The sequence below is a fragment of the Ictalurus furcatus genome, chromosome 5 (assembly GCF_023375685.1).
Source record: "Ictalurus furcatus strain D&B chromosome 5, Billie_1.0, whole genome shotgun sequence".
Lineage (NCBI taxonomy): Eukaryota > Metazoa > Chordata > Actinopteri > Siluriformes > Ictaluridae > Ictalurus > Ictalurus furcatus.
The window spans coordinates 2,837,071-2,855,122 of record NC_071259.1 but is presented as its reverse complement, the minus strand read 5'-3'; the positions used below and the strand labels follow the sequence as shown (position 1 = coordinate 2,855,122).

General features: G+C 45.6%; 1 protein-coding gene across 6 annotated transcripts in view; it reads right to left on the bottom strand.

Annotated features, from left to right (window-relative positions):
* The window catches only part of ep400 (E1A binding protein p400), a 30,454-nt gene extending 14,047 nt beyond the window's left edge, over nt 1-16,407 (bottom strand). For 2 of the 6 annotated variants that reach the window (XM_053624191.1, XM_053624195.1), the window contains exons 1-22: nt 14,101-16,406; nt 13,365-13,523; nt 13,170-13,245; nt 10,587-10,951; nt 9,917-10,216; nt 9,572-9,757; nt 8,498-8,638; nt 8,258-8,336; nt 8,105-8,154; nt 7,945-8,002; nt 7,739-7,828; nt 7,464-7,577; nt 6,868-7,070; nt 6,429-6,606; nt 5,134-5,270; nt 4,879-5,048; nt 4,590-4,764; nt 3,675-3,811; nt 3,371-3,557; nt 2,674-2,843; nt 1,713-1,903; nt 1,036-1,224 (exon numbers count right to left, since the gene is read on the bottom strand). In XM_053624191.1, coding sequence (XP_053480166.1) covers nt 1,036-1,224; nt 1,713-1,903; nt 2,674-2,843; nt 3,371-3,557; nt 3,675-3,811; nt 4,590-4,764; nt 4,879-5,048; nt 5,134-5,270; nt 6,429-6,606; nt 6,868-7,070; nt 7,464-7,577; nt 7,739-7,828; nt 7,945-8,002; nt 8,105-8,154; nt 8,258-8,336; nt 8,498-8,638; nt 9,572-9,757; nt 9,917-10,216; nt 10,587-10,951; nt 13,170-13,245; nt 13,365-13,523; nt 14,101-15,327 — 4,582 coding nt within the window. In that variant the 5' untranslated portion in view covers nt 15,328-16,406. Of the gene's footprint in view, nt 1-1,035; nt 1,225-1,712; nt 1,904-2,673; nt 2,844-3,370; nt 3,558-3,674; nt 3,812-4,589; nt 4,765-4,878; nt 5,049-5,133; nt 5,271-6,428; nt 6,607-6,867; nt 7,071-7,463; nt 7,578-7,738; nt 7,829-7,944; nt 8,003-8,104; nt 8,155-8,257; nt 8,337-8,497; nt 8,639-9,571; nt 9,758-9,916; nt 10,217-10,586; nt 10,952-13,169; nt 13,246-13,364; nt 13,524-14,100 lie in introns of all 6 variants that reach the window. The other 4 variants (XM_053624192.1, XM_053624193.1, XM_053624194.1 and 1 more) reach the window with 4 other exon arrangements.
* Nucleotides 16,408-18,052: the final 1,645 nt, after the last annotated feature.

The following is an 18,052-nucleotide window of genomic DNA, read 5'->3' as shown; positions in this document are numbered from 1 at the left end:
CTGGAAGAAAGAAAACTTGTGAACAAATACAAGAAGAGGGGGCGAGAAGAGCAAAGCTACTCGGTGCAGGATCCTTGAGCTGAGCTGGATGAAGAAAAGGATTAGTTTGTGAACAGAAGAGCCGGCCGGTGCTGAAGGGGAGAGGAAAGCTTAAAGGAATAATCAAAAAAAATTAAAATAAAAAAAAAAAGAGTGATGAGAAATTGTGAGCTCTGTGTGTGAGAGAGAGAGAGAGAGATCTCATTCACACAGCTGATATCAGAGACTGGAGAGTAAATCTGGGATATTGTAGAGGCGCTCAGTTCAGCACGAAAGCCTAGATTTATCAGCAGTGATTTTACAGAAATTAAGTTATTCCGGAGTATAAAACATTAGAGCTGCTGTCGGAAGATCTGACCTTAGCAAAAAATGAATTATAAAGTGCAATATTTCAAGTTTAGAAGCCTTTGTCATTTATAATCGTGTACCCTTCCAAAAACATTTCATTAACTGCAGGAAAAAGAAATGAAAAATTCAAACAAATGGACATATTACAGTTGGGTTAATGCAATCCATGCAAACCTGCCAATGCCAATAAAGTGGGAGGAGCTTCTAATCACTTTCTAATTATTATTAGGCTATTAATAAAATCTCCTGTAAAAGGTTAATTTCGGCGATCGTGAAATCCTACAGCGACCGAGTTAATATCTTGGAGTTCAAAACACCTATGTCGTCGTCGATTACTCCAGATTGACATGTCCTGATGTTTTTTTTTATTATTATTTAAAAGGAAGAGTTTCTGAGCGATAACTCGTGTCTGCATGTTAAAACGCGAAGCTCTTGGGAAACACGCATTAAAGCTGGGAGGTTTTTGGCGATTTTGATGGTAGAAAGTTACATCAAGTGTGTACACAGGACTATTCTATCTCCAGAATCCCACGCGCTAGTCTCAGAAGTTCTAGCTTCCTGTATTTTTCTTGCAGCTCTTCCCCTGCTGTGCTCGAGAGGATGATTCTGTGACCGAAAGGACGGAAGTGAGGTTACATGGCCACTTACTAGGCAAGCGAGCCTGGGCCTGGGAGCTGAGGAGTAGCCTCTGGGGCAGCAGGGGGTGGGTGGATAGAGGCTGAGGGGTGACAGCAGGTCTGGGGGCTACAGCACCCACCCCTGCTACACCTAAAGCCACATGGGTAGAAGTGGCAGTAGAGGGGGCAGCTGCAACAGCAAGTCCCGGTGTGCTGCTGGCTGTAGGGTTTAGGGAAGAAGAGACAAAAGTCAGACGGTGTTTCTCCAGCTGGAATAAACCCATCGATCCCCAAAGTACCAGTTAACTGCACAGGATGTCACCCTGTTACACAGTATTTCATAGACAGGTTATGGGAAAACAAAACATTAAAGCAGTCAACACTGTACAGTTTAGTCTTGTCCAGGTCTATTAGGAACAAAACCATATCTCGGCACTGAAATCAGAGCGGAACGCTCTTATGTGGTCCAGCGACATCCTGCAAAAGCTCCGATACCAATAATAAAACATACTACAACACAATGAACTTCTGTACACATGCTGGAAAGAGCGGCATTCAAAATCAAACTGTTATTTTACAAACAACAACAAACAAACAAACAGATGTTTTTACTGACTGGACCATAATCCAAAGTCTGATCGGCACCGTTCGCATTCAAAACCAAACCATCGTCTCTCTTTCGCAGTAGGACGTTCCTCGAGGTCTTACCCTGAGTGGACGAGGTGGTAGTAACAGGTGATTTGCCCCTGGCCTGGGTGTTCTGAGCGACAGCAGTAGGGGTAGAAGTGGTGGTGGGGGTAGCAGTGGTGGTAGCAGTGGAGCGCTGGCCTTGCGCAGTGTTGACCAGGGGCACGAGACGCCCCTCCGGTTTCGTCCCGTACTGCACTGGCTGGAACAACCTGAAACCCACCGACAAAGGATACTTACTCTCGCACACATTCGCAAACGCGTACTCTCGCACACATTCGCAAACGCGTACTCTCGCACACATTCGCAAACGCGTACTCTCGCACACATTCGCAAACGCGTACTCTCGCACACATTCGCAAACGCGTACTCTCGCACACATTCGCAAACGCGTACTCTCGCACACATTCGCAAACGCGTACTCTCGCACACATTCGCAAACGCGTACTCTCGCACACATTCGCAAACGCGTACTCTCGCAAACTCTTACTCTCGCATAATCGCACTTCAGCAAGAAAACCATCACTGGGGGGACAGAAAGAAAGAAAGAAAGAAAGAAAGTGATGGACAGTGAGAGGGACACAGGGAGGGAAAGAAAGAAATATGGAGAGTGAGAGGGACAGACAGAGAGAGGAGAAAGAAAGACAGACAGAAGAGATGGTGAGTGGGCGTTAGACAGTCACAGAAAGAAAAAGAAAAAGAAAGAAAGAGTGTGAGAGGGACAGACAGAGTGAGAGGGGGGAAAAGAAAGAAAGAAATGGAGAGTGACAGACAGAGAAAGAAAGAATGAAATAAAGAAAGTGAGAGGTACAGAGAGACAGAGAAGGAGTGAGAGTGTGTGAGAGACAGACAGAAAGCGATCTTTGTTAATTATTATAATTATTGTGTTAAATAATAGTTTCGGAATCACACCCTAGTAATAAAACCTGACGAGCAATGACTGCTTCAGATTAGCACACATTCGGAATCAGGGTGTTTTAACCTCATGGGCTTGATCTTGCAGGGTTTGGGTCTGGGTGGTGGGTCGGGTGCGCTGTGGATCTCCTCGATGAGCTGCTGACTCAGTCTGAGTTTGGGAAGGACCTTGGTCGTCTCGAAGCGGGTCAGTCTGCCTTCATTATTGATCAGGTCGAAAAGGGACAAGTCCACGGTCTGGGGGGAGAAAACAAAACCCACAGGAATGCAGGTGCATTTCAGAAGCGTTTACTTCCTATAATAATAGTAATAATAATAATAATAATAATAATAATAATAATGACCTGAATAATATAAAATATGAAAAAAAGAGGTGATGAGAGTTAGAGGCTCATGGACTCAATCTGTTTTGTTTTCTATTTTTTGTATTTTACATTTATCCTGTCGCTTCTATCTATTTACATATCTACCCATCTATCTATCTATCCTTCTATCTATCTACATATCTACCATTCTATCTATTTACATATTTACCCTTCTACCGATCTATCTATTTACATATCTACCCTTCTATCTATAAATCTACCCATCCATCTATCTATCAATTGCAACAATAATAATAAAAGAGACTGAATAAATGAAAAAAAACAACAACAAAAAAAAACTGCCCACTGCCCAGTCCACAGTTCTCCATCACTCATCACCAGTACATAACGGGAATTCCTTTCTTTCTCTCTCACACACACACACACACACACACAGACCTTCCACTGGTCCTTCTGCAGAGCTGTGAGCAGTAAAGATGGCGTGTTATACTGCAGGCTTTGGCATGTGTATGAGCTGGCAGTCTCTCTGATCTGGATCAAATCTGGGTGATTACAGATCCTCTGCAGCTGCATTAGAACCTGCAGCACGCTTACAAAGTGTCCCGTCTTAAGAGCCTCCTGAGCGCTACACAGTCAAACACACACACACAGAGCGTTGAATTTAACACAGTGGTTCCCTCTCTATTTAAATTAGTTAAAAACAGTGCTAATATACGGTTATAACGATGCAGCTGGTACGGACCTGGGCTGCGTGAGGATGTCCTCGTACATGCTCTTCTGTCTGGAGGAGAGCCGGCACTTCAGGATGTGCTCGTACTTCTTAGGCAGCTGCTTCTCCACGTCCCTCTTGGAGCGACGCAGGATGAAGGGCTGAATCATCTACACGCGCGTGGCGTGAGAGGGCGAAGAGAAACGAAGAGAAAGATCTTTCACTACAAAGCACGAGTGTTTTACTCACCAGCTCGGTACGCTATACAGATTTACTACTACATCAGGATTAAAGTTTGGGTGTTGCTCTTCGATGCCGCTTCGGAGGCAGAAAAATCAAGAGAATTTAAGCCGGCTTGCGTGACTTGACCGTACAACGGCCTCAGTTCCAAAGTCCTCACGAAAACTGACGTTTTGTGGCTTTAATACGAATAAGTTAGACTTAAGGTTATCTATAAAGGTAGTGTTGCTCCATAACAATGATAGAATTCCCATTTAGAAGATAAACGCATTCACAATTCACTCTCGCGCTCGCTCTCTACCGCCGATACGGACCAACGATGTTGATGACATCATTCTGCACTACAGCTTCTCATCAGATCTTCTGTCTCAATCACACGCTCTCTGGCATCCGAAGCGTCCCGCACCTAACAGTCGAAAGGTTCCCTGGCTGTGAGGTACGCTAAACGCTATTGGCTACATAAAAAGGGGGCGGAGCCAGTCCATATGTCCCTCCCTGACTTCCTGTTTCAGTGGAAATTACATCAACGCATCGAATAACGCGGGGCGTTTCAAGGTTCTTCGCAGCGACGGATTTTAATTACGACCCCGATTCCGAAAAAGTTGGGACAGTATGGAAAATGCTAATAAAGACAAAGAGTTCCAGTTTGAAGTAATTAAATATAAATAAAATTAGCATGGATAACACACAATGTGTGTGTGTGCCTACCCTGTGTAGTCTGATGAGCAGTTTGTGGCAGTAGTCCTGGTTCTGGTCTGCGCCGGGTTTGATGGGGAAGTCCAGGTACGAGCGAGTGATCCCAGGCAGGAGGAAGTGGATCATGGTCCACAGCTCTCTCAGAGTGTTCTGTAGAGGGCTGTTGATCAGCAAGATCCTCTGCTGGCTGTGTGTGTGTGTGTGTGTGTGTGTGTGTGTGAGAGAGAGAGACAAAAATAAATCACCACAAAACACAAAGCACCTCCCATCTAATTTATTCAGGGCGGAGATGGCGCCTGACCTCCTGAGTGTGAAGACGGTTTCCCAGTGTTTCTCGGTCATGTTCTTGATCAGCTGCACTTCGTCCAGCACCAGGTGCCTCCAGCGCCTCTTCAGGAAGTGAGCCTGGTCTTTCAGGAGCAGCTTGTACGACGTAAGGCACACGTGGAAGCCGTTGGGCTCGGACCACCACTGCGGAGAGACGAGGCGCACGGGAGTAAGGCTAACGCCACGAGGCTACACGTGCACGTGTGATTAAACGCTTTGATGCTTTTACCGATCGTTTGTATCTGCGCTCTCGCTTGCCACCCAAGTACGAGAGGATTTTGAGGCCCGGGCACCAGCGCTTGAACTCCATTTCCCAATTTAGCAGCTTGCAGGTTCTCACCACCACCAGGTGAGGGCCCCATATACCTGCAAAAAAAAAAGAAAGAAAACACCAACTAACATGTGGAATTCCTACTGATGGTAAACCTGTTAGACGGTTTAACACGACCGTGCCTGTTCCTGGAACGTACTTCAGCCGAAGAAAAAAAAAAAAGCTCAGCATCCCGAGTTTGTATCTCTAGCTTTGTTAGAAAGCTCGTACCTCCTGAAGAACACCACCAAAGAAGAACAAAACATTTCCTTTAACGCGGTCCTTCAATCGGTAGCCATGTTTCCATCCAAGAAGCGAATTTAACTTGCATTGTCGCATAAAAAACCGTGTTCAAGAGACCTTCCAGGGAGCTTTTAAAAATAAATAAATAAATAAATAAATTCTATATCCCAAAATTTGCATAAAAACACGTGGATGGAACCCCAGCTACTGAGAGTTTTATTCTTTAGGGCGTTTTCACGCCTGGCTCGTTTGTTTTGGAACACGGTGCGTTTTCTCCCTCGGTTCGGTTCGTTGAGACGTACACGCCAATCGCGCTCAGCTCGTGGAGAGAAAGCGATCCGACCGGACGTGCGCAGCGGCGCACGATGGAAACTGCGTCATGTAAAAAGCGCGTTTGTTTTGCTAACGGCTCGCGGCGCTAATCGCGGTTTAACTCGGACCGAAAGACGAGATAAGACGCCTCACTGAAATTTTAGACATTTTAGAATAATAATAAAGTCATCACAACTCTGGAGTAACACAAACGGAACTATGGGAATTATATTCTGATAAAAAAAAAAAATCCCAAATAAATCAAAATAATTCAATATTTTAGCATCTTCACAGTAGACCCCTTTTCGCCTAGAATTTGCAGAAATGTAGTCTTGGCGTTTTCTCGAGGAATTTTCTGAGATGCCTTTTAATCTTTTTTTTCCCGGAATATTTCTCTCCGAGTCGTCCGTTTAAAACACTATGTGATAACACTACCGATTTCACACGTTTAACCATACACCTTCAGATCAAAAGGTTTTTAAGATCAGGAGAACCATTTCGGTCGGGTGTCCACAAACTTATGACCGAGGAGAAAACGCTGGACTGTGACGATTTCGGAACGAAGCGCAGATTTACAGGTCTGAAAACGCCCCGTAGGAATGCAGCTAATCACGGAGCATTAGGGCGCAGTGCTGGAGATTAGAGATAGCAAGACGGACCTTCGTGACAGGCCAGGTGTGCGAGGTAGGCCACAGTCTGGACGGTCTTGCCCAGTCCGGTCTCGTCTGCCAGAATGCCGTTGAGGTGTTTTCGGTGCAGGTTAGCCAACCACTCGACACCCACCAGCTGGTAATCTCTCAGAGAGCCGTGAAGGAGGGACGGCATGGGAAGACGAGTCTAAAAACAAAACAAAACACACCCCCAAGACGACAGGAGAATGGCAGAAGAGTTAAATACGCCGGGAATTAAAACGACCTCAACCATCAAAATGAGACGGAAATTGCGTCTATTAAAAGTCTCTATAGCCGTGTTTCCGCTGAGGAACCTTTTCGAGACCTTTCAGATTTAGGACTGGATGAACATCTAATAAAACGTTCTCTCGTATACGGTCATCACGATATTTAAAGCGTAAGTAAGTAAGGAAGGAAGGAAGCTCACGGTCGGCGTAGTCCGAGCACTGCCTTTGGGCAGGATCAGGTCCGTCGCCCGGGACACTTCTGCGATATCCTTCATGGGTTTCCCGTCGGCACCGTTTCCGGCGGCACCGTTGCTCCGTTCGGGTCCGCGGTACTGCTCGTCGCTCAGGAGCGTGTCGATGAGAACTGCCTCGTGCGGGCTGTCCAGCGGACAGCTATCCATGTCTAACGTAGATTTAAGAGAACATTTCAGATCGCGTAACGACAGGACACGTCTACGTAATCGAGCAGGCTACACAAATGCAAAAAAATAACGGCACCATCAAACGGAGGGGTTAAGGTGTAACGTGTGTAAACGGGGAGAGTATTTCTCATTATTACATACTTTCTCCGTTTTTCCACAGTGTCAACGTTATATGACGTGTTACCAGCCATACTGCATTTTATTTCTAGACTATAACACACTTCCGCAGAAAAATATTTTTAAAATACTCTGTTTGTAGTTTTACGGTATTTTATTGACAGGTAAAAACCCCCCCAGCCTCACGAGCAGGCTTTGGAGAGTGCGTTTAACACTCCGGAGCGATTTATTGACGTATAGTGAGGAAGAAACAGTGCCTTCGACTTCATCTCTCTCCTCGTCCTCGCTCTGGCAGGCGGGCTGTGGCCACGCGAATCCCTCGGCATACGCACCGGCGTATTTCTTTACCAAAGCCTCCAACGGCACCTCGGCTACAAAACAAAAACAAAACAAAACAAAACAGGAGCAGGACGATTTAAACAAACAAACAGCAACAATTTCTTCTTCCGTGGCAAATCTTTGTTCTTGAATGGGATTTAAACACAGAGAAAGACCTTTGTACTTTTGTAGCCGCGTAAAAGCCGTCACTGACCTTCCTTGGCGAGCTCGGCGAGCTCCTCTTTTTGCTCAGAAGCTACTTCCACAGCCTCCTGCTCCTCTATAGTGCTCTCCTCATCTTCAGCTGCGAAACACACACACACACACACACACACACACACACACACATTAAGCCAGGCGGTCCGGTCGTTAAGCCAATGAAAACTCTGAGCAGATAGGACGGTATCATCTCCTACACACCCTCTTGGTCAGAAAGGGACGTGCTCGTCTTCCTCTTGCGGGTGGTGCTCCCGGACTCCTGAGGAACAGAAGGAGCTGTGAACCAATAGGAACTCGACGTAATTTAAAAAAAACAAAACAAAAGAGAGGTGTATACGTAAGACAAACAAAACAATCTCACCACTCGACTGTCCTTCTTTCCTGAAGCTGGAGAAGATTTACTGCTTTGTCCTGGATCGACACAAAGCAGCAAGAGTCGATATTTTTTTAAATTCCGACTGACACGACGTGTATTCGACACGAACAAACAAAAACAAACACACACCGCTCTCACCTTTGGTCCCTGATTTCTGCAGCCTGAGCACTTTCTGTCTTTTGCCCAAGATCTCCAAATGCAGTTTGATTTCCACAACCTGAGACAACGAGGATATCGTCAGAAACACTTTCAGAATAAATAAATCTGACTCTCAGGGATTTTAGGGGGAGCGGGGGAGGCGGGGCAGTTCACACATGAATACAAATTATAAATGAATGTATAACGTATGATTTTTAAAATTTTTTTATTTTTTTTTACCTGCTCGATGTTGGACCAGAAGTAGTCCACCTCACGTGCGATGACGCTGGCTATGTTTCTCAACCTCAGCTCCTCCTCCATCTTCTTCCTCTCCTCGGCCTTCCTCACCTCGACGTGGTAGCGGGCACAGGTGCGCACCAGCTGGAAAAAAAGAAAAGAAGAAGAAAAGAAAAAAAAGCACATCAGTGGGACGTCACGTCAAAGCATCGTCACGCTGACTTCTATCGGTACGAAGGTTTGTATTCGGCCCATATAACTCAGCATTTTGACAATTTCAAAACAAAACCTCTTATTGATACATCAATAAATAGAGGGGTCTGAAAGAGTGCAAAAATATATATAAATAAAGTGCACTATTATTAAAGTAGGGTTTATTTTTTAATAAAAGCTTCGATGAGGTCAACGGATTACGTGACTTTCTTAGCACCAAGCTGCTTAAACTTAAACCACATATCAAGTGTGCGTTAATGGCTGTTATGTTAAATAAAGTTTACTAGTTAAAGCGAAGCAAGCATACTTTACCTGTAACTGCGATAGCGCTCCAGCACGCAATTCTCAAAACGCCCACGAGATGGCACCAACGCTTTACAATTACGGGGAAAATGCTTAAATAAATATCGGGGAAACCGATTATCGGTCGAGCACTAGAGGTAAAGCGACAAATCCAAACCACTCATCGCTCCATCACTCATCCTCAGACCGATCGCAGCGCTTTACCTGCTTTTAACTCCTATGTACTGCTTGACTCAAAAGATAAACCCCCCCCCCCGAATGTTTTCATCTTATCCCGTCGTATACAAACTACACGTAAATATATTAAATACAGCCATTAAATTAAATGAAACGTGTAGAGACATTAATAAGAAGACTAAGGCTTGGAAGAAAACAGTAAAGATCACTGATGTCTCTTGAGAGCGGTCTGTAGCTAGTCCGGTTAGCTTGCGCTATAGCTAATACGACCACGCGGAACGACCGCGTTTTCACTCTTTACGGTGTACCGCCCGCCGCTTTAAGAGTCTCTGAGCATCTTTAAGAGAAAAGCAGTGTTACTCGACACGTTAGCTCCTTTCTTACCTTTTTGGCGGCGGCCATTTTCCAGCGTCTCTCCTGGGCAAAATCGGCAGCCATCCACTGCATCTCCTCCAGCAGGTAGTCCCAATGAGATTTGGGCCGGCTGGCTTCCTGCAGTTTAGGCAGCCGGCTAGCGGACCACTGTCCCTCCTTCCTCAGCTCAGCAACGCGTTGATGCACTTGGCTCTCCTACATATGGGGGGGGGTGCAGTAAAAAGTCAGCCTGAGCATTTGTGCCAAGAGGATCGTCACCTAAATTTCCTTTTCTGACCAAACTACTCCTTTAGGATTAAGATATTCTAAAACAATCAAACAGTTTTTGCTAAAACAGAGATTTGCTGGTCTCACCAGTTTAGCCTGCTCTGCCTGCTTGTCCTGGGAGCTCTCCTGGGCGCCGCTGTTAGGAACCGAGCCCTGGCTCAGCGTGGAGAGCTTCAGCGCCGAAGTGCCGTTGGAGGCCGTGAGTTTGGAGTGCGAGGCGGGGGAGAGCGTGTGAGGCGCAGGGGTCCGGACCGGGGTGGACGGGAGAGGGGAGGGCAGGGAGGAGGATAAAGGTGCGGCGGACATGACGGAGGAGGACAGGGGGTTGGACATCAGACGCTGAGCGGGCTGGGACGTCTCCGCTCCGGGCCGGACGAGCGCGACGGTCTTGAGGGAAAGGAGGAAGGATGAAATTATGAAACCCATTATTCCCACGATAAATCATATTAGAGAACAGAATTTACGTTTGATGAATACGCAAATTAGAAATGCGCCGATATCATTGCTCCTAGTAAACTGGTGCTGCATAGATTGAATTTGCATACTGAAACCTGATAGGCTCTTATATTTTATGATGCATATATATATATATATTTTTTTTTCCAGTAGTTTTCAGGTTGTTCTTTGAAAGACTTAAAAAGTGAACCACAAAAACAATCACAAAACCCACCAACCCTGACATAACCCTGATTTCTGTTTAAATCATTGACTCGTTTAAAAGGGTGTAATTAGATGAAGATAAGGCTTCTTTACTCACGGCCTGTCCTGGCTGCATGACCGGCTGCGTTTGCTGTTGTATTTGGAGCTGCATCTGCAGCTGTGGGTGTGGGTTCACTGCAGCCAGCACAGCCCCTGCCCCCTGCAGCTTCACCTGGGCCTGGAGCTGCCCGGCTGACACCTGGCACTGCTGCTGCTCCAACACCACGGGCTGAGCCTGAGACAGAGCTAGAGGCAAAGCAGCCATGGGCAGCGTGGCCTGGGGAAGCCGGCCTGGCAGCTGGGGTGGAGGGGTGTGGAGGCTGGCGGCGTTCTGCACCGGAGGGCCTTTGGATGGGTCGTACTGCTGCTGGTTCTGGTTCTGCCCCCCTATCTGGACTGCTTGTGGGGTGGGGGGCATGCCACCTGAGAGAGAATGGAGGGAAGATATAGAAAGAGAGCGGGAGAAAGAGAGAGAGAGAGAGAGAGAGAGAGAGAGGGATGGAAAGAAAAAGAGTGGGAATGCAATCGAGAAAATGGGCGGAGTAAGGGAAAGGAAGAAGAAGAACAGAGAGACAAAGAACAGGGGCAGAGTAAGAGAATGAGAGTAAGAAAGAAAAGCGAAGAGAGAAAATGAAGGAGGAAATGGAGAGGAAATGTGGAGAGAATGAAGGAGGAGAGGAGGGTACAGGAGAGTCGCCAGAAGGAGAGGATGAAACACTGAAAACACCACATTTTATCAAATATTTATATTTAAAAAAAAAAATAAAAAAAGAATTAAAAACCTAACAACACTACTATCCTATGGCATTAAATTAACTTTTAATGAACGTGATGTTAATGATAATTAAATACTCACTTCTGGAAAAAAAAACTGTGTGGTGCTAAAGAAAAACATCTACGCAATAATAATAATAATAATAATAATAATAATAATAATAATGATTACATAAGAAACGAGAAGAACTGTGTGTTTAAAAAGTGTTTAATAAATAAAATCGTCAAATTATATATATATATTTTTAAAACAACAAGCAATAAATTATGTTCAGTGATACTAATATAAAATTATATACAATTGCATGCATTATAAATTCAAACAATTTAAAAAAAATAAATAAAAAGAATGGAAAAATGCATTGATAAGATAAGAACAGCAAAGAAGGAAAAAAAAAGAGGAAAAATAAATAAAGAAAGAAAGAAAGAAAGAAAATGCAACTAAGCACAGACACCATAGGATGAGCATGCGTGTTACACCTGTTACGTTACATTGCATTTAGACAGCTTATACAACAGAGCAAAGCGGGGTGTAAGAGCAGAATAAAGACAAGGGAGGGGGCGGAGGGGAGGGGGGGCAGATTAGGGTGAAAAGCAGGACAGTGCTGGGCTTAAAGTGCACACTTAATGAAGCACCTCCGTCAAGCTAGCCTTTACGCCAATTCGCTTCACCTGTAACGCGGCCGCTTTAAGCTCCTGAGTCACTTCGGTCTCGCTAAATGACCTGGACTGAGGGATAAGAGGCCAAGTCGTGACAAAATGCTGGAGAAACCAGGAATGACGGATGGAAAAGATGGACGAGAAGAACGTCTAGACGATGGGAACCGAGGTGTGCTAGTCGACGATGAGATCAGGGGAAAGGGGCGGAGCCAGAGACTCCAGGTAGAACATGAACATCAGATGAACGTGGATTTAAAAAAAAAAAAAAAAACAAAGTGAGTGCAGCTGTCCGAGACTCATCATCCGGTGAGCCGGCAAAGGAGAAGAGAAATGATCGAATGATGAGTGAATGATATCAAATCATAAAGGGAAAAAAAATCAAATAAAAGTGAACACCAGACACGGTTTCTTCCCTTTCGGACGCTCCGTCTCTTCTCCTCGATCTTCTCGTACCACTCGGAGCCTGAACTTCCGGCGGGGCGGGTCAAATTTGAATTTGGGCTCGGGTCGATAACAAAATAATAAATAAAAATTCAAATGACAAAAGGGAAGGGGTCATCACTCAGTACTCTCTGGGTCGACCTCTGACCTCCAGCAGCGCGTCTCTAAACCAACAGTAGCGGAACCCGGGCCGTGGAGGGGGGGAATAAAACACAGCGGCGCTCCTACCTTGCGCTGTCGGCATAAGCTGCTGGAGGGGAACGCCGGGAGATCCTAAAGGAGCTACAACGGGGTGCTGGAATATCATCCCGTGGCGAACCACTTCGATCCGGGACCGCTTAGCCTGATCTGGGATGCAAAACACACAACACCCTCAACACGCAAAAAAAAAAAAAAAAAAAAGAAGGAGGAAGATTGAAAAGGGAAGGGGGAAAAAAAAATAGAAGAAGGAAACACGGATATTTGGGAATAAAAATAAAAAAAAGGAAATAAAAAAATAATAAAAAAAACACTAGGCACACAGCAATGACGATTGCACACCAGCAAGTCGAACGTTAGGAAGCGGCGCTCGTCCGTTTTCATGGGCTTCGAACACACAGCGCTGGGAAAAGATGCTGAATATTGATTAAGCAGAAGCAAATTTGAGGAGGAAATGAAGGAAAGAAAGAGAGGGGAGGAAGAGAAAAAAAAAAAAAAGAAGAACGGGGGGGAGAAAGAAAAAAAAAAAAAAAAAAAAAAAAAAGATCCTTCAGCGACGCCGGTCTACCTGCTTGAGCCAAAGCCTGCTGCCGTTTGAAGGCCTCCATGTCCACGGGATTGGAACCTGGAGCACCAGGATGAGCCTGTGAACGTCACAGAGCGTCAAAAATATTAATATATAACCTAATCGGAATAAATAAAGCAACGTGTACACACACACGGAGGTCTTTCCAGGGACCGTGACGTGTCTGTGATGTCTCACCTGAAACTGCGGCTGCGTGGAAAACGCCGCCGAGACGTTCGGCGGGAGCTGGGTGGATATGGCGACGGGCGTCACCGTCTGACCGTCCTTTCCTGTCACTACTTTCACCTGAGTGGTTGTCATAGAAACAGACGTACATACAACGCTCGCACAGTGGCCCTGAAATGAAAACGGCTGCTGGATGAAAAGATCTCGCTGAAGTCGTTTTGCACTCGCTGCTGTTCGTGCGAGACAGATTTACTGGCACCGACAGGAATTAAAGGTACTCAGGGGACACACAACTTCGGGTTCATCGATTCTCTAGAATTTACCGGAAAGGAAGGATGGATTAACCTGTAGAACTAACCGTGCAGTGCCGTAAAGGATTTCAATTGGTTACTGCTCAGTTTTGATTATTATTTTGACACATTTTTCTCAACTCTAGGTTCAAATAAAGTTTTCATTTCATTAACAGTGGCACATTTTTCTTCATCTTATATAGCGTCGTAAATTAATCCCAGTTCATAACGACTCGATTCTGCCCACTGTACCCCCCCCAGACTTTTCTCCAGCTGATATAATCTGGTTATTTAAATATGAAATATAAACACTTATATAAAGTTATATAAACACTAGAACTTCCTCCAGAGCTCCCCAAGTACCTTCAGTTCCTATTTGAATATATAAAGAGAAAAAAAAAGATACCTGACTGCAACTTTATAAACGAAAGAAAAAAAAACCTCTCAGGACACTTTACCTCGTCGTTGATGACCTCGGATTGTTCTTCTTCTTCCTCCTCGTCCTCGAGGTCGAGATCGTTCTGCCTCAGGTAGGTGAAGAGCGGCACGCACGGCTTCTTCTTGAAGGCCAGGTAGTCCATCATGTTGCCTTGCAGGTGCTGCAGAAAGAAGAGTTCGATCAGGTAGTCCTTGAACACGTCCTTCAGGCCGTCCATCTTCTTGGTGTGATGCTCCAAACACTGCTTCCTCAGCTGAGCCACCTCGGCGTTAGGGGGTGCTATCTCCTCCAGCTTCTTGGGCTGGACCTTTTTGGGAGTCGGCGGGGGGTTCGCGGTACTCCGAGAAGGACTGGAAGGAGGGACGGCGCCGAAGGAAGTCATTCCGGACGCCGCGACCCCTGCGACGACGGGCCGAAGCTGCCCCTGGATGATGCTGCTGATCTGAGGAGGGAGGTTGGACGTGGTGATGTGACCGGGGCTGGCTAAGGCCGGAAGAGCGGCTCCGGACGCCACGGGACTCTGCGGGCCCAGGTGATGGATGGTGCCGCCGGTCTGAGAGTGCGGCTGAGAGAGGCGTCTCTCCCTCACGGACGCCGGCGTCCCGGCAGGAGACGCCAGCTGCACCGTACCGACCGTCGTCGGAGCCAGCTGAGCCAAGCCTGTGTTATCCTGGTACACGAAGTGTCCGCTTCCGGGAGGACTACTGAGGTTAATCTGACGCAACACGATTCCAGCTTCGACGAAACGCGTAGGGCTTTGCGCGCACACCCCAAGAGCGGCACCCTGCCTGGTCACGGCCTGCAGTGGGCCGGGGCTGTGCTGTGTCGGACTCTGAGGCTGAATAGGCGCAGGATGGGGCGAAGCCACTTGGAGGTACGGAGACGAGCTGTGGTCGAACCTCCGCTGAGGAGGTTGGTGCTGAGAAGCCGGATTTTGCAGGGGCAGCTGCGTCAGCGTGATCTGCTGGTTCGCGGAGACCATGGGCCCCACGTTCTGTAAGGTGATGTTCATGTTCTGGCCAGCCACGGGGCTTCGACTCACGATGATCTGGTAGTTAGGGGACTGAGGAGCCGAGACCACGGGGCTCGCCGCCGTGGTGAACGTCGTCACCGGCGACTGCGGATGAGCCACGGCTTGTTGCTGCGTGACTGTGATCGGTTGCTGTTCGTCTGCTTCCGAGCTCGTGAAGGATTTGGATCTCTGAGCATTTCGTTGTGCACTTGGTGGACCTCCTCCATGGTGCATCGCGTGGCACGGACACAGTGTTGATTAAAAATAACAATAATAATGGCACCCTTAAAAACAAAACGAGACAAACAAACAATTACATTACTCTATAATACACACAATAATTATCCATATGCAGCACAGATCTAGAGTATCGTTTATTCCATGTAGATTATTATTCATTAATTCCACATGCAACATATACAGAGTAAAACAATCATACGAACATCTTCATGTTTAACATAAAACACTACGTTTATCTTAAATTATATTACACACCCCCCGCATCTACTCATTGTTATCACTGTGACTAGCATGCTAGGTCCGCTTATCTGTACCTCAATAGCCTCCAAGCTAGCGGCTAGCAACCAGCTAGCAAAATTAAACAAAAACAAAACCTATCTTTTCATTTTAGCTTTCAGCCGTTTTTACTCTTATAAACTACGTTTATAATATCGCAGTTGAAGACATTAAGCTACAACGTGGGCCGAATAACACAAATAAACAAAGCAGCGGTGGCGTTTTCTATTATGCGCTCGCGAGGTAAAAACAAGCCGTGGTAATAAACACACCGCTAGCAACCTAGCAATCATACACCAAATTCACCAGGACTTACAACTAATTAGCTGTCCCACGCGCGCACCATTCGGTGTTATAATAATCCCCAGGCTGTATATAAAGCTGTACTGACACCAGAACAGCCAAAAAAAATAAAAGAAAACAAAACAAAAACCACTCCGAGTTTATAAAAAGCGTCGCGGCGGCGCTGTGTGTATCATGGTGAGCGCTAGCTACTACTGTCAAGCTGTTCACACTGCGCATGCGCACCAGCTCACCCAGCGGCTTATTCGTAAATAATTATGTGCTTGATGTCATAAAACGTATAAAAATCGTGACTTTTGAGCCATATTTACTGCACCGTATGTCTAATCGACATAAGCGTAGGATTTAAAAAACAGCTTGTTTAATTATCGGCCACTTCCTTTAATTCCCCCGTTACCCGGAAATACTCTTGTTTAAAAGGGCGGGCCTTGATAGTAATTGACAGAAGCTCGAACCAATCGGAGAGAAGAATTCTAGCTATCAACCAATGAGCTGCTGCGATGTCAGGTTTACATAAGCACCAAATCGTAACAGAGAAATCGTCATGTTTGGATTTAATCATTTAATAATGACAAACAAACAAACAAACAAACAAACAAACAGTTTGGTCTAATCAGAGTGTATTTAAGTAATTATTAAATGAATGTAGATGTAGGTACGGGTTAAACCAATCCACAAAGTTTCTAGAGAAACAGGACAGTTTAGTATTTATTTGTTTGTTTGTTTATTTATTTATGACAAACACATTGTTTGTTCTGAATACAGCGTACATAAGTAATTATTATAAGTAATTAAGCAATTATTGTAAATGTAGTTAGGGTTAAACAAAAACATGTTTCTGAAGAAACAGGATATTTGTTTATTTGTTTGTTTATACATTTACATTTACATTTATTCATTTAGCAGATGCTTTTATCCAAAGCGACTTACAAATGAGAAAGATACAAGCAAAGCGAAGTATCAAGCAGAGAACAATACAAGTCGTGCTACCGTACAAGATCCATTCATTGAGTTCCAGAAGAAGCAAAGTGCACAGAGTCGAGGTGTAAGTGCAATTTGTTTATTTATATATATATATATTTGTATGGGTCGGTTAGGTGTTGACGGAAGAGGTGGGTCTTTAGCTGTTTTTTGAAGATGGTGAGAGATTCTGCGGTCCGGATTGAGGTCGGAAGTTCATTCCACCACTGAGGAACTGTTAGCATGAAGGTTCTGGAAAGGGACCTTGAGCCACGCTGAGTAGGCTCTACTAAGCGTCAGTCGTTAACCGATCGCAGATTGCGTGAGGGAACGTAAGCCTTCAGGAGAGAGTTGAGGTAGGAGGGTGCTGTTCCAGACAAGGTCTTGTAGGTGAGCATCAAGGCCTTGAATTTGATACGGGCGTCTACAGGAAGCCAGTGGAGCGAGATGAAGAGCGGTGTGATATGGGTTCTCTTGGGCTGGTTGAAGACGAGGTGTGCTGCTGCATTCTGAATCATCTGAAGGGGTTTGACAGAGCTGGCCGGGAGACCCGAGAGTAGTGAGTTGCAGTAGTCCAGTTTTGAGATAACAAGAGCCTGGACTAGTATCTGTGTAGCCTGTTCGGTGAGGTAGGGTCTGATTTTCTTGATGCTGTACGGGATGAACCTACACGACCGTGCAGTTGTTGAGATGTGGTCTGTAAAGGTCAAGCTGTCATCGAGAATCACCCCAAGGTTCCTGGCCGTCCTGGTTGGCTTGAGCGTGGTTGAGCCGAGCCGTACGGTGAGGATGTGTTTGATTGAGGGACAGGCTGGGATGACAAGCAGCTCAGATTTTGCCAGGTTGAGCTTAAGGTGGTGTTCCCTCATCCAGACCGATGGAGTAACTGCAGTGTCTAAAGTAGGTATTTATTGTAGCTGTAGTAAAGCTTAAGCGAATACACAATTCTAGAGAAACGGGACGATTAGGACAAAATGTTTTTCTTTATTTATTGTTTTATTTATATAAAATATATTTGCACTGTTAAATGTGGGGGGGGGGGAGGATTTAGAAGCAACACATTTAACACTTCTTGGGATAATAAAGACAGAGATTTTATAAAATGTCATTGTCTACTTTGATAGATCTGTTTGTTTGTTTGTTGTTGTTGTTGTTGTTTTTTGGGGGGGGGGGGGGGCTG